Here is a 13,877-nt window from a genome sequence, read left to right on the forward strand (position 1 = left end):
GTTGCGTATACCTGTGAAAAGGGGCCGCGTAGTCAGCACGCTGAAACATCACCTCTACCACTACACACTACAGCTACGACTACGACTATAACTATGGACTACAGCTACGACGATAACTATGACTATGACTACAGACACGACTACAGACTATTGACATGACACGACACTACACGAGATGAGACGAGACGAGACAGACGAGACAGACGAGACAGACAGGCAGACAGGCAGACAGAGACGTCCGGGCTATCCGTATGATACTCCGTCGGTCAACAGCTCTGGACTCGCTGCAGGCACCGCCACACGCTGGAGACGATGGATGGAGAAGACGAACCACAGTGGCAAGGAAGAAGAACCAGCAAGGAAGAGCGTGCGACGCCTCCGAGCCTTGAAATGTCAAACGCCCCACCCTCCTGGGATTGTGAGACACCGGTGGAGGCATGGAGAGGGACGTGAGGGCGGTTCCGCGAGAGTGATACGGCTGGATTACTGGTGATATATTACCGCCTTGATCGAGGGAAGTCTGCTCCCTGCCGGGCCTCGTTGGAGGGAGGAAATAAAAAGGAAAAAGCAAAAAGGAGCGACACTCCCGCGGCCCAGGCTGGCAAGATCTGGCGGTGGGCCGCCGATGTAAGTCTCCAGTGATATGCCTGCCCTTGGACGAGAAAGTTGGAATATCCTGACGCAGGCCAAACCAGGTGGCGAGCTCTCTGAAGTCCCGTCTGCGTGGTACATGTCCTTGCATCCTGTCTGTCCTGTCTCTCCACGTACGGAGCATATCCTGTTCGTGGTCGACAGGGCGGTCTGTCGGCCTGGCCGGGACACCAGCCTCGAGTGCCTGTGGCCTGCGCCATCCAGGAAATCATCCAGGAGTCGGTGGGCCAGGGGGAACCCATCATCAGGGCTAGCAGCTAACTAAGGGGCCGCCGCCATCTTGGTTGGCTGGGGGTCCCTCGCCCCTGTACCCATAGCCATGTACCTGTATTACCGTTACATACTCCCACAGTCTCTCCTGTTTATATCTGTAAATACCGTCATGTGTATTCTAGATACAAAAGAAACAGCGTTAAATACACGATCAGATCGAGGAAAAAGCGCCTGCTCGTAATTTACCCGTCGCTTTACTTTTTCTTTCCCCTTCGCGCCCGCTGCTAATTCGTGCAAAAGGTCGACCAAGAGGAAGAATCGACGAAGAAACGCCGTGGAAGAAGACGCGAGTGAGCATTATCCATGGACAGAAGAAAAAAAATAAAATAAAAAAAAAGAGTTACTAAAAAAATAATCTCCTGCAGGTTGATCGTCGACACGTCAAATCTCCTGCTTTCTGTATCGTCACTCTCTCTCCCACCCTTTTCTCCTTCACACCCAACTTCTCCCTCCTCTTCCTCTTCCTCCTCCCCTCCTCCAGAGTCACTCGTTTTGTCTCTGCAGAGTCTTCCATCACGCTCGTTACTGCTGGAAGGTGAGTGTCGGCTGCTCAACGATACGTGGTCGTTCTTGCTCTCAGGAGAGCCACACCAGACCTCGATCACTTCGATCCAACACGACGAAGACACGACGGAAGAGCATCTCTACGCCGACAATCGCTTGTCTAGCTACGTCGAATCTTGTTTAGCGACCTGTTTTAACGAATACATAACCCCCCAGAAGGATTTCTGTACAAGTCTACTGTATGGATACTTGTTAAGGTGAGTGGCCTCTTTTCTATCGATCGAGTTGGACTACGCTAATTGTCGACAGTTCTGATCGTTGCGAATAATCGACCATCTCACGATGTCCGCTCATCCGCACCCGCAGGGTGCCCAGCAGGACCACTATGATGATGGCTACAACGGACAGGGCCACGGCGATGCCTACTACCAGGATCAGCAAGGAGGAGCATACTACGACCAGTATGACTACCCCCAGGGCGGCCAGCACCCGCCGCAGGGAGATGGCTACTATGACAGGGCGTAAGTAAAAGCACTGCTACCACTGAATCCATATATATTTGAATTAGTCGGGTCATTAATTGAAATGGCTTTGCTCCAAGTGATTACTACAGTGGAGATTCTCAGCACTACCCGCAAGACGGGTACTATGACAACAACAACCAGCAGCAGTACTACCAGGACGACTACTATGACAACCAGTACTACGACAATGGAGCCGGAGACCCCAACCAGCCCCGTGGCAGACGCCGGCCTCACGACTCAGAGGAGGACTCGGAGTCGTTCAGTGACTTCACCATGAGATCTGACGCTCGTGGAGGTGACGAATACTACGGCCGTGGAGACGAACGGTACAACAGCTACAGCGAGAGCCAGATGGGAGGACGAGGATACCGACCACCGTCCTCTCAAATCTCTTATGGCAACCGGTCTTCCGGAGCAGCCACCCCGATCTATGGAACTGATGCTCTCCCCATGGGTACCCGATCCCGCGAGCCATATCCTGCGTGGACCTCTGATGCTCAGATCCCGCTCTCCAAGGAAGAAATCGAGGAGATCTTCTTGGACTTGGTGAACAAGTTTGGCTTCCAACGTGACAGCATGCGTAACATGTATGATCACTTCATGGTGCAGCTCGACTCTCGAGCCTCACGTATGACTCCCAACCAGGCTTTGCTTTCCCTCCACGCCGACTACATTGGTGGTGAGAATGCCAACTACCGACGCTGGTACTTTGCCGCCCATCTCGACCTCGACGATGCTGTTGGATTTGCCAACATGAAGCTTGGAAAGGCCAATAGACGCACCCGCAAGGCCAGAAAGGCTGCCAAGAAGAAGGCCGGCGAGGAGCAAAAGGACGAGGCAGAGACCTTGGAAGCACTAGAGGGCGACAACAGCCTGGAAGCCGCTGAATACAGATGGAAGACTAGAATGAACCGCATGTCTCAGCACGACAGAGCTCGCCAGGTTGCCTTGTACCTGCTGTGTTGGGGTGAAGCTAACCAAACCCGATTCATGCCTGAGTGTCTTTGCTTCATCTTCAAGTGTGCCGATGACTACCTGGGCTCCCCTGAATGCCAAAACCGAGTTGAGCCAGTGCCCGAGTTCACCTATCTCAACGACATTATCACCCCCTTGTACCAGTACTGCCGTGACCAAGGTTACGAGATTTACGAGGGCAAGTACGTCCGTCGTGAACGTGACCACAATAAGATTATCGGTTACGACGACTGCAACCAGCTCTTCTGGTATCCAGAGGGTATCGAGCGCATCGTGTTTGAAGACAAGACCCGCTTGGTTGACATTCCACCAGCCGAGCGATGGAACAAGCTCAAGGACGTCGCCTGGAAAAAGGTGTTCTTCAAGACCTACAAGGAAACCCGCTCCTGGTTCCATATGATTGTCAACTTCAACCGTATCTGGATCATTCACGTTACTGCTTTCTGGTTCTATACCGCTTTCAACTCTCAAACGCTCTATACCAAAAACTATCAGCAACGAGTGGACAATCGACCACCTGCTGCTGCCATCTGGTCGGCGGTGGGTCTAGGTGGTGCCATTGCTTCATTTATCAACATCTGGGCCACCATTGCTGAATGGTGTTATGTTCCTCGTCAGTGGGCCGGAGCACAGCATTTGACAAAACGACTTTTCTTCCTGCTCGCAGTGTTCGCGGTAAATCTTGGACCCAGTGTATACGTGTTCTTCATCAGCTCGAACTTGGAGAAAGACAAGATCGCCCTCGCTCTCGGAATTGCTCAATTTTTCATCGCCTTGGTAACCTTCATCTTCTTCTCGGTCATGCCACTTGGTGGTCTTTTCGGTAGTTACCTCAAACGAAACTCCCGTCAGTACGTGGCCAGTCAAACATTCACTGCCAGCTACCCTCGACTCAAGGGTAATGATAGGTGGATGTCCTATGGTCTTTGGGTTTGCGTCTTCGGGGCCAAACTTGGCGAGTCCTATGTCTTCCTGACTCTTTCGTTGAAAGATCCGATCCGCATTCTAGCCAACACGAAGATCAGTGTCTGCCAGGGTGATGTGATTTTGAAGGATTTGCTTTGCAAGTTCCAACCACAAATTCTCCTTGGACTTATGTTCTTCACCGATCTGGTCCTCTTCTTCTTGGATACATATCTGTGGTATATTATCTTGAACGCCATCTTCTCAGTCGCCAGATCCTTCTACCTCGGTGTATCGATCTGGACACCATGGAGAAACATTTTCTCTCGACTGCCCAAGCGTATCTACTCCAAGGTCCTCGCCACAACTGACATGGAAATCAAATATAAGCCAAAGGTTCTTATTTCCCAAGTGTGGAATGCCGTCGTTATCTCCATGTACCGTGAGCATCTCCTTGCCATCGACCACGTTCAGAAGCTGCTGTACCACCAAGTCCCATCCGAGCAGGAAGGGAAGCGAACTCTCCGGGCTCCAACCTTCTTCGTTTCTCAGGAAGATCACTCTTTCAAGACCGAGTTTTTCCCACCTCTTAGTGAAGCTGAACGTCGTATATCTTTCTTCGCTCAGTCTCTGTCCACTCCCATCCCAGAACCAGTACCAGTCGACAACATGCCAACGTTCACTGTTTTGATCCCACATTACGGCGAGAAGATCCTTTTGTCTCTGCGAGAGATTATCCGTGAAGATGAACCTTACTCTCGTGTTACTCTGTTGGAGTACCTTAAACAGCTGCACCCCCATGAATGGGATTGTTTCGTTAAGGACACAAAGATCTTGGCTGATGAGACCTCTCAATTCAACGGTGACGACGAAAAGAACGCAAAGGATGCGCAGAAGAGCAAGATCAATGACCTCCCGTTCTACTGTATCGGTTTCAAGTCTGCGGCTCCTGAATATACCCTTCGCACGCGTATTTGGGCTTCTCTCCGCTCTCAAACTCTATACCGTACCATCTCTGGATTTATGAACTACAGCCGTGCCATCAAACTTCTATACCGTGTTGAGAATCCTGAAGTCGTGCAAATGTTCGGCGGCAACTCTGACAAATTGGAACGTGAATTGGAGCGCATGGCTCGCCGCAAGTTCAAGATCTGTGTTTCCATGCAGCGATTCGCCAAATTCAACAAGGAAGAACGTGAAAATACCGAATTTTTGCTTCGCGCTTACCCGGACCTTCAGATCGCCTATCTGGACGAAGAACCTCCAGCCAACGAAGGCGAGGAACCAAGACTATTCTCTGCTTTGATTGATGGGCACTCTGAGATTTTGGAGAACGGACTTCGACGACCCAAGTTCAGAGTTCAGCTTTCCGGTAACCCCATTCTTGGAGACGGAAAATCTGATAACCAGAACCACGCTATCATTTTCTACCGCGGTGAATATATCCAGCTTATCGACGCCAATCAGGACAACTACCTCGAAGAATGCTTGAAGATCCGAAGTGTGCTCGCTGAGTTTGAGGAAATGACTACTGAGAATATCTCCCCATACACCCCAGGACTGCCACCAATGAATTTCGACCCCGTTGCCATTCTTGGAGCTCGTGAATATATTTTCTCTGAAAACATTGGTATCCTCGGTGACGTTGCTGCTGGAAAGGAACAAACGTTCGGTACTCTCTTCGCTCGTACTCTTGCACAGATTGGTGGCAAGCTGCATTATGGACATCCTGATTTCTTGAACGCCATTTTCATGAATACCCGTGGTGGTGTTTCTAAGGCTCAAAAGGGTCTACATCTTAACGAGGATATTTACGCTGGTATGAATGCCTTACTCCGTGGTGGTCGCATCAAGCACTGCGAATACTACCAGTGCGGTAAAGGTCGTGATCTCGGATTTGGCTCCATTCTTAACTTCACTACGAAAATTGGTACTGGAATGGGTGAACAAATGTTGTCTCGCGAATACTACTACCTGGGAACTCAATTGCCACTCGATAGGTTCTTGTCCTTCTTCTACGCCCATCCTGGTTTCCACATCAACAACATCTTTATCATTTTGTCTGTGCAGCTGTTCATGATCTGTCTTATCAATCTTGGAGCCTTGAAACATGAAACCATTCTGTGTATCGTCAAGAAAGGTGTTCCAATCACCGATCCACTGCTGCCAACCGGATGCGCGGACCTTAACCCCATCAAAGACTGGGTCAACCGTTGTATCTTGTCTATTTGCATCGTTTTCCTGCTGTCCTTCCTTCCCCTCGTTGTCCAAGAATTGACAGAGAGAGGTTTCTGGCGAGCGGCTACCCGTTTAGCTAAACATTTTGGATCCTTTTCGCCTCTCTTCGAGGTCTTCGTTTGTCAGATCTACGCCAACTCTCTGCATAACAACTTGTCCTTCGGTGGCGCTCGATATATCGGTACTGGTCGTGGTTTTGCTACTGCTCGTATTCCATTTGGCATCCTCTACTCGCGATTCGCTGGCCCGTCCATCTACCTAGGCGCACGGTCACTTATGATGCTTCTATTTGCAACTGCGACAGTTTGGTTACCTGGTCTATTATACTTCTGGGTATCCCTCCTGGCTCTCTGCATCTCGCCCTTCCTGTTCAACCCTCACCAGTTCTCTTGGAACGATTTCTTCATTGATTATCGTGACTATTTGAGATGGCTGTCCCGCGGTAACTCGCGCTCCCACGCCTCTTCCTGGATCGCTTACTGCCGCCTCTCACGTACCCGAATCACTGGTTACAAGCGTAAAATCCTTGGTTCCCCATCCGAGAAACTATCCGGTGATATTCCACGAGCCCATTTCACGAATATTTTCTTCAGCGAGATCGTCGGTCCATTGGTCCTGGTTGCTGTGACCCTGATTCCATACCTTTTCATCAACGCACAGACGGGTGTCACCGCCGATAAAAACCCTGATGTTAAGATTAAACCGACCAATTCTCTCATCCGGGTTGGTCTTGTTGCTCTGGGTCCAATCGCACTCAATGCAGGTGTCTGTCTTGGAATGTTTGCCATGGCATGTTGTATGGGCCCGGTTCTCAGCATGTGTTGCAAGAAATTCGGTGCCGTCCTCGCTGCCATTGCTCACGCATTCGCAGTTGTTGGTCTCTTGATCTTCTTTGAAGTGATGTTCTTCCTTGAGGGCTTCTCCTTCAGCCGAACTCTGGCGGGAATGATTGCTGTCACTGCAATTCAACGATTCGTCTTCAAGCTTATCATTGGCCTAGCCCTGACCAGAGAGTTCCGACAAGACGATGCCAACATCGCCTGGTGGACAGGTAAATGGTATGGCATGGGATGGCATTCTATGTCTCAGCCTGGTCGTGAATTCCTCTGTAAAATCACCGAGCTCGGCATGTTTGCCGCGGATTTCATCCTTGGCCATGTTATATTGATACTCATGCTTCCAGCCTTGTGCATCCCATATGTTGACAAGGGTCATTCAGTCATTTTGTTCTGGCTAAGACCAAGGTAAGCAGCTTTCCCTTGATATTTCCTCTGGCCATACATATACTAACAACTCGATAGTCGCCAAATTCGTCCTCCAATCTATTCCCTGAAGCAGTCGAAACTCCGCAAACGCCGTGTCATCCGCTTTGCCATCCTATACTTTGCCATGTTCTTCCTCTTCGCGCTTGTTATCGCCGGTCCGCTAATTATCAAGACCCTCAAGTTGAACTTGCCAAAGGACCTCCCACTGCAGTTGTTGCAGCCCACTGGCCTGAACAATAACGACACCAGTAGTTCTATCACTGGCGGTCCTTTGCCTGGCCAGGCTGAAAGCACCGATAACGCGAAGCTCTTCAGATTCTAAGAAGAGAGATCAATACTGCGTATTTCCGTCTCTTCGCCCCCAATTCACCTTTCAGCGTTTAAGAAGCGCGAACGGGTGTTTAAAAGAAAGACTCTTGCTTTGATCATTGTCGGAGGATTTGGTAGAAAAACAAACACTATGTACGGTATTTTCTTTCTCCTCTTATCTTGTTACGCTTGCCCTTTTTGGCATTTTGCATTTTCCGCCACCTCTTGATAATGGAACGAAACGCTTGTGTTTTTAGTGCTCTCCTTTCATCTGGAGTTGGATTGTGTCAGTTTTCTATTTTTCCTAGCCCCCATTGACCGGACAAACACCCCTAGGCCGCTTGGCCTTGTATTAGATTAATGTTCTATCCCTATTATGGTCCTCGGTATTTCATGTTTTTTAGCTTGAATAGCACTCGTAATTCAAATCAAATCTCATTCGATGTTTATATCGCGCTTTCAAGCTCCATATCATACCATTCCTTAGACTTTATCTCCCTTTAACAGGAATAATAATGATATCAAGATCACTTCGTTTGATTCCAACCAATTACGTAATCAATAGCCCTTCGAGGTAAACATTATATACATACGATTAGTCATCAGATCAACTATCGATCCATGTTAACCTTTGACCCTTTTTCCTCGAAGATCTCATCTCCCCGGAAAGACCTCACATACCTACCTGTCTACCTACTTACCGACCTCCCTGTCTTATACTCTAGCTGATCGAGGTACTCTCTCATTAATTGGAACCTCCTCCGCGTTTATCTTTGCTTGCCGGAGACTCCGCTCCGTGTCACCACTCCCTAATCAGTCCTAATCCCAGCCCAATCGATAAGGTTGAAAACGTACCACGGAGCAGAAATCGCAATATATTGACATGATGGACCTTCAGGAGACCCAGAAACTCACGCTCGAATACCTTCACATCCTAGCTGATCAATTCCAGCGCGTTCCCGGCTCAGCTATATTCGTTCGTTATATCAAGTCGAGCTACCAGAATGATCCCGTCCGTTCAGCGGTGGAGCTGTTTCTTTTCCTGTTTGCCGTGAGATATCTTCTCGCGCCAAAGTATTCAACTAAGCGTGATTTTGTCCCTCTGTCGGAGGAGGTATGCATTCCATTCCTTATTATACACTTGATTTTATGGACTGTTGCTAAGATGTTTGATTGGTGGTGTAGGAAATCGATGATTTAGTAGACGACTGGACTCCTGAGCCACTTGTCTCTGCCCCGACAGTGCAGGACGAAGAGGATGTTGACAAGCGGGTGGTGCTTACTGGGTGAGTTGGCATTATACAGTATTCGCCTTGGATGCAATGGATGCTTACTAGTTTTAGGGCTACTGGTCCAAAATCTAAGCTCGTCAACGGCCGAACTGTCACCAACCTTGGATCTTATAATTTCTACAACTTCGTTGCAAATGATACCTTGAAAGATAAAGCTATCCAGACAGTCCGGACATACGGGGTTGGACCTTGTGGGCCTCCTGGATTCTACGGCACACAGGATGTCCATATGCGGACCGAGGCGGATGTTGCGACGTTCCTAGGCACACCAGCATGCATTATTTATTCTCAGGCATTCTCGACGATCTCCAGTGTGATTCCAGCGTTTTCGAAGCGTGGCGATATTATTGTCGTTGACAAGGGGGTTAACCACGCCATTCGCAAAGGTATCCAGATTTCGAGAAGTACGGTTAGATGGTTTGAGCATAATGATATGGATGACTTGGAACGTGTCTTGAGCAAGATCACGAAGGAACAGGCAAAGAAACCTTTGACAAGAAGGTTTATCATCACAGAGGGATTGTTTCAGGACAAAGGCGACATGTGTGATTTGCCTAAGATCGTAAGTTATATGTTGTCCCACGTGGTTTTGTGTGTATATGACGGTGTCAACTAACCTATGGTTGCCCTACAGGTTGAGCTCAAACTTCGATACAAGTTTAGACTCATTCTCGATGAGAGCGTTTCGTTTGGCGTACTTGGCCGAACTGGCCGTGGAATTACTGAACACCAAAATGTCGACCCGGCAGAGGCTGATATGATCATTGGATCACTGTCTGGGGCATTCATCGGTGGCGGTGGATTCTGCGCTGGATCTAAAGAAATTGTCAACCACCAACGGATATCGGCTTCCGCTTACTGTTATTCAGCTGCCCTGACAGCTCTATTAGCCACGACAGCGAGCGAGACCATAGCCCTCCTGCACAATAGCCCTGAGCTTATCTCTCAGCTTCGAGAGAACATAAAGACCATGTGGACTCAGCTCGATCCTCGCAGCGACTGGGTATACTGCACCAGTGCGCCAGAGAATCCGGTAATGATGCTTGTGTTGAAGCCTGAGGTTGTCTCGTCGAAACGACTCTCCATTGAGGATCAGCACCACATCCTGCAAGACATTGTCGACGAGACGCTTGCCAATGGTGTACTGATTACCCGACTTAAGCCCGTTCCAGACGAGACGGCCTCGAAGCAGACATATGTTCCTCCAGCTCCTGCTCTCAAGGTCTGCCTTACCACCGGGTTGTCCAAGAAGGAGACGGAGAAGGCCGGCATCATCATCCGTCACGCCATCACGAAGATTCTTCGACAGAAGCGATGAACGGCCAAGCTGGCGAAAAACTTTTACCCCCTAATATTATTATTGTACATCCAGTTTTGATTCTTCTTCTCGCTGCCCGGCTCTTTTTCCTTTCATTGGGCTCACTGTACTCTTTCCCTAGATAATACAACATTTTTAATGGACGAAATGGACTAATATGACCAAAAGATTTGTCCCTACACTTTCCTCATCCACTAGGTTGGTCTCAGGGCTTGGTCCAAACGAGGGCAGCCTTCATGTTGGCACCCAGAGCCCGACTCCAGAGACAGTTCATATATACTGTTGTCTACCTCCCTGTTGGTCTTGATAGAATTCACATATGCTGTTGTTTATCTGTTTCTTCTATATCGACTCCCAACCTGATGACTAATGAAACGTGACCAAACTAGGAAAGGGGCAACAAAACAGCAAAATGGCCGACTTAAAAGTGTTCAACCCATAAGAATCTGACAATGATCAAGTTGCAACAGATAAGGAGGGGTTATACCAGATCATTGCAGAATTATTCAAAGGATATGATGACCATGGCTTTGTCTAAGTTGCTATAATTAAATAAAGTACAGTGACTTTGTTTAATATCCATATTTGCTATCACTATGAACACTTAGATAGAATTCCTCTCTAGGTAGAGATGAAATTCTCACTCTATATATACCCTTTGGCCTTGTATATCTTGTTCATTACATCGCTGAATTGATTATAGAACCATGGCTACCCCCTACTCGCCAGCCAGTCTATATAAGTGCTGGAGAATATATCCTTTATAAATTATGCATGTCTAGTATTACACTAGCATGAAGAAGCCGCACTTTCTTTAGTATACTGTAGTATAAGTGCCAGAGTAAAGGGCTAGAGATAGGGGAAGCTGAGAGTGATGGGTGAACAAGGCTATCTGGGCGAGATGGCCATATATCTCACCTCAGTATTCTCACTTCTCACTTCTCACTTCTCACTTCTCACTTCTCACTTCTCACTCTCATTCACGTCACTTCTCATCTGTTTGCCTTTACCTAACGCGTCTCTTGCTTGACTATTTAAGCTACAAGTCTCTCGCTTAGCTTCTGCGTGAACTTCTTTCCCTTCATCTACCCACACACACTTCTGCACGACTTGATATTATAGCAAACCAGCCTCAGCCTTTGCTATTGTTGAAGCTTCCTTCAAGCTACTGGTTAGTAGATTACTTCACACATTCTTTATAGAGTCTCTCTATCTTATAGAGGTTCTCTGTTTCATAGACTGGAACATGTCATATATATTCTTGTTCCAGGCCCGTTGGTGGATCTACTAACAAAGGTATCTAATATAGCAGCCTCCTTTCTTTGACTGCCATATCATTCAAATATGGTGGCATTAGACAAGATGAAGATTAGCTTCTTTATTCTTGCCGTCCTCTCATTTCTGAGCTTTACTGCTGCTAGACCTCGCGGTATGTTCTAGTTTATTAAGCCCCATATAACCCTAATCATTTACAGAAACTTTACTAGCTGCCTCTTTCTACTACTATTATTTAAAGCAATAGCTAACCATATTTGATTTATATATATAGACTATGTCCGTCACGTTGCAAAACGCGTTCTTGTAACTGATGTTACTGTTATTGAGGTTCCTGAGGTTATAATCTGGGTCGATAATACTGGCAGCACTGTCACTGTTGAAACCAAGGGACACATTATTACGCATAAGCCGGCTCAACATATGTTAGACAAGAATACTGCTACCACTACCTTGTCTCACGATACTCCTACTACTACTATAGTCCCTCCAACGGTCACTGATTTACCCCCTCCTATCTCTAAGCTGGTTCCAGAACCAAAGCCCACCACTGAGGTCAAACCTACTGAAGTCAAGCCTACTGAAGTCAAACCTACAGAAATCAAGCCGACCGAAATCAAGCCTACTAAAGTTAAGCCTACTGAAGTCAAGCCTACGGAAGCCAAACCTACGGAAGCCAAACCTATTGAAGCTAAACCTACCGAAATCAAACCTACTGAAGTCAAGCCTACTTATGAGCCCAAGCCAACTACCAGCAAGACCCCAGTTTCAGTCCTCCCAATTACGTCCGAGACAACCCATGAATTACCTGCCCCTACCACTTTACCATCACCTCCAAATGGTCCAGCTGAAAAGTGGTTTTCCGGAAACGGATTCGGAATTTGCTATGCTCCTTATAATGCGGATGGAAAATGCAAGTCCCAGGATCAGGTTTACGCAGACTTTGCGAAACTACATGACTATGGCATTGTTAGATCCTATGGTGTTGACTGTGACCAAATCGAGACGATGATCAATGCTGCAAAACGATACAACAAGAAAGTATTGCTTGGGCTTTTCACTATCCAAGATGTTGGCCCAGAGCTGAACACATTTATAGCTGCTGCAAAGGACAACTGGTCGCATATATATGCTGTAGCCATTGGAAATGAAGTGGTCAATACCGGAAAAGCCTCAGCTCATGATCTTACCAACGCCGTCAAATTTGCTCGTGAAATTCTCCGCTCCAAAGGATATACTGGCCCAGTTGTTGCAGTCGATACCGTTAATGCTATGATAGCCCACCCTGAGATCTGCGAAGCTTCTGATTTCTGTGCTGTCAACATTCACCCCTTTTTTGACCCTCATACCTCTGCCGCTGAAGCTGGCGAGTTCGTTAGAGACCAAGCTAAGGCGGTTTCTAATGCTGTTCACGGATCCAAGAGAGTTATTGTTACTGAAACTGGCTGGCCTCACGGTGGTAACCATAATGGGGAAGCCATTCCTACGCGAGAGAATCAGCACACTGCCATGGAGAGTTTAATGCAAGCCTACAAGGGGACGAACGGAGAATTGTTCTTGTTCTCTGCCTTTGATGACCCATGGAAGCAGGATGGATCGAATACATTCGGTGCAGAGAAATTCTGGGGTATCCAGTGAGGATAGCCTGCTCACGTACTCACCGTCGCCTTTATCATGAGGGTTAGGAGAGAGATGATCATGCAGCTGCAACAAGGAGAAACGAGAAACGAAACGAAGATGCAGAACGGAAAATATTAGAAAAGAAATGGATGAAACTAAGGGAAGAATATATGTTATGATGATACACGATATCAAACTTCCAGGGAGGAAAGAATAAACCCAGAGCAGTTGTTTAAAGGGGCATATGTAATAATTTAATATAGATTAACACCAGGAATGAGAACCCTTCGACCAACAAACCCTTATATACTTCTATTTTCTTACTGGGTTGCTAATATATTTGGTCAAGATATGACTATCTAGGATATTATCCTTTGTTAAATATCAGTTTGCAAGCATTACTGCTAATTCCTACCTGCCAACAGGTAAAGACAAAGAATACTACATGTTTTGTAAGTCAGGTACTGCCGTGTCTGAACTTAAGAGTGTAGACTGGAATTTCAAGGCGCCAAAAGAGTTTTCAGTTATATGTTGAATTAAATCGCTATGCAATAAGTACAAATGATGAAATTTATCCAGCCAATGATATCCGCCCCTTAGTTAATATGCGTTTTTTGTACTTGCTTTGAAAGTCCATTATCGATCATTTCGACCGGAATAGTCGGATTGTTAGGCTGCTCTGTCGAGCCATTTGTGTGTGATGCTGCATTCTGAGATGAAGAAGCCAAAG

General features: G+C 47.4%; 3 protein-coding genes across 3 annotated transcripts; all 3 read left to right on the plus strand.

Annotated features, from left to right (window-relative positions):
* Window positions 1–1,770: 1,770 nt before the first annotated feature.
* GIQ15_00077 (1,3-beta-glucan synthase component) lies at window positions 1,771–7,655 on the plus strand (the record flags this gene model as incomplete). Its single annotated transcript, XM_033547494.1, has 3 exons — window positions 1,771–1,949; window positions 2,042–7,312; window positions 7,370–7,655. The coding sequence occupies 3 exons, from the start codon at window positions 1,771–1,773 to the stop codon at window positions 7,653–7,655; spliced, it is 5,736 nt and encodes a 1,911-aa protein (XP_033408445.1).
* Window positions 7,656–8,528: 873 nt separating this feature from the next.
* On the plus strand, window positions 8,529–10,252 carry GIQ15_00078 (serine palmitoyltransferase 1; the record flags this gene model as incomplete). Its single annotated transcript, XM_033547495.1, has 4 exons — window positions 8,529–8,756; window positions 8,828–8,928; window positions 8,986–9,496; window positions 9,569–10,252. The coding sequence occupies 4 exons, from the start codon at window positions 8,529–8,531 to the stop codon at window positions 10,250–10,252; spliced, it is 1,524 nt and encodes a 507-aa protein (XP_033408446.1).
* A 1,344-nt stretch (window positions 10,253–11,596) lies between these two features.
* GIQ15_00079 (uncharacterized protein) lies at window positions 11,597–13,165 on the plus strand (the record flags this gene model as incomplete). The annotated part of the gene is made up of 2 exons (XM_033547496.1): window positions 11,597–11,681; window positions 11,802–13,165. The coding sequence occupies 2 exons, from the start codon at window positions 11,597–11,599 to the stop codon at window positions 13,163–13,165; spliced, it is 1,449 nt and encodes a 482-aa protein (XP_033408447.1).
* Window positions 13,166–13,877: the final 712 nt, after the last annotated feature.

This window comes from Arthroderma uncinatum (genome assembly GCF_011692745.1).
Source record: "Arthroderma uncinatum strain CBS 119779 chromosome Unknown scaffold1, whole genome shotgun sequence".
Classification (NCBI taxonomy): Eukaryota; Fungi; Ascomycota; class Eurotiomycetes; order Onygenales; family Arthrodermataceae; genus Arthroderma; species Arthroderma uncinatum.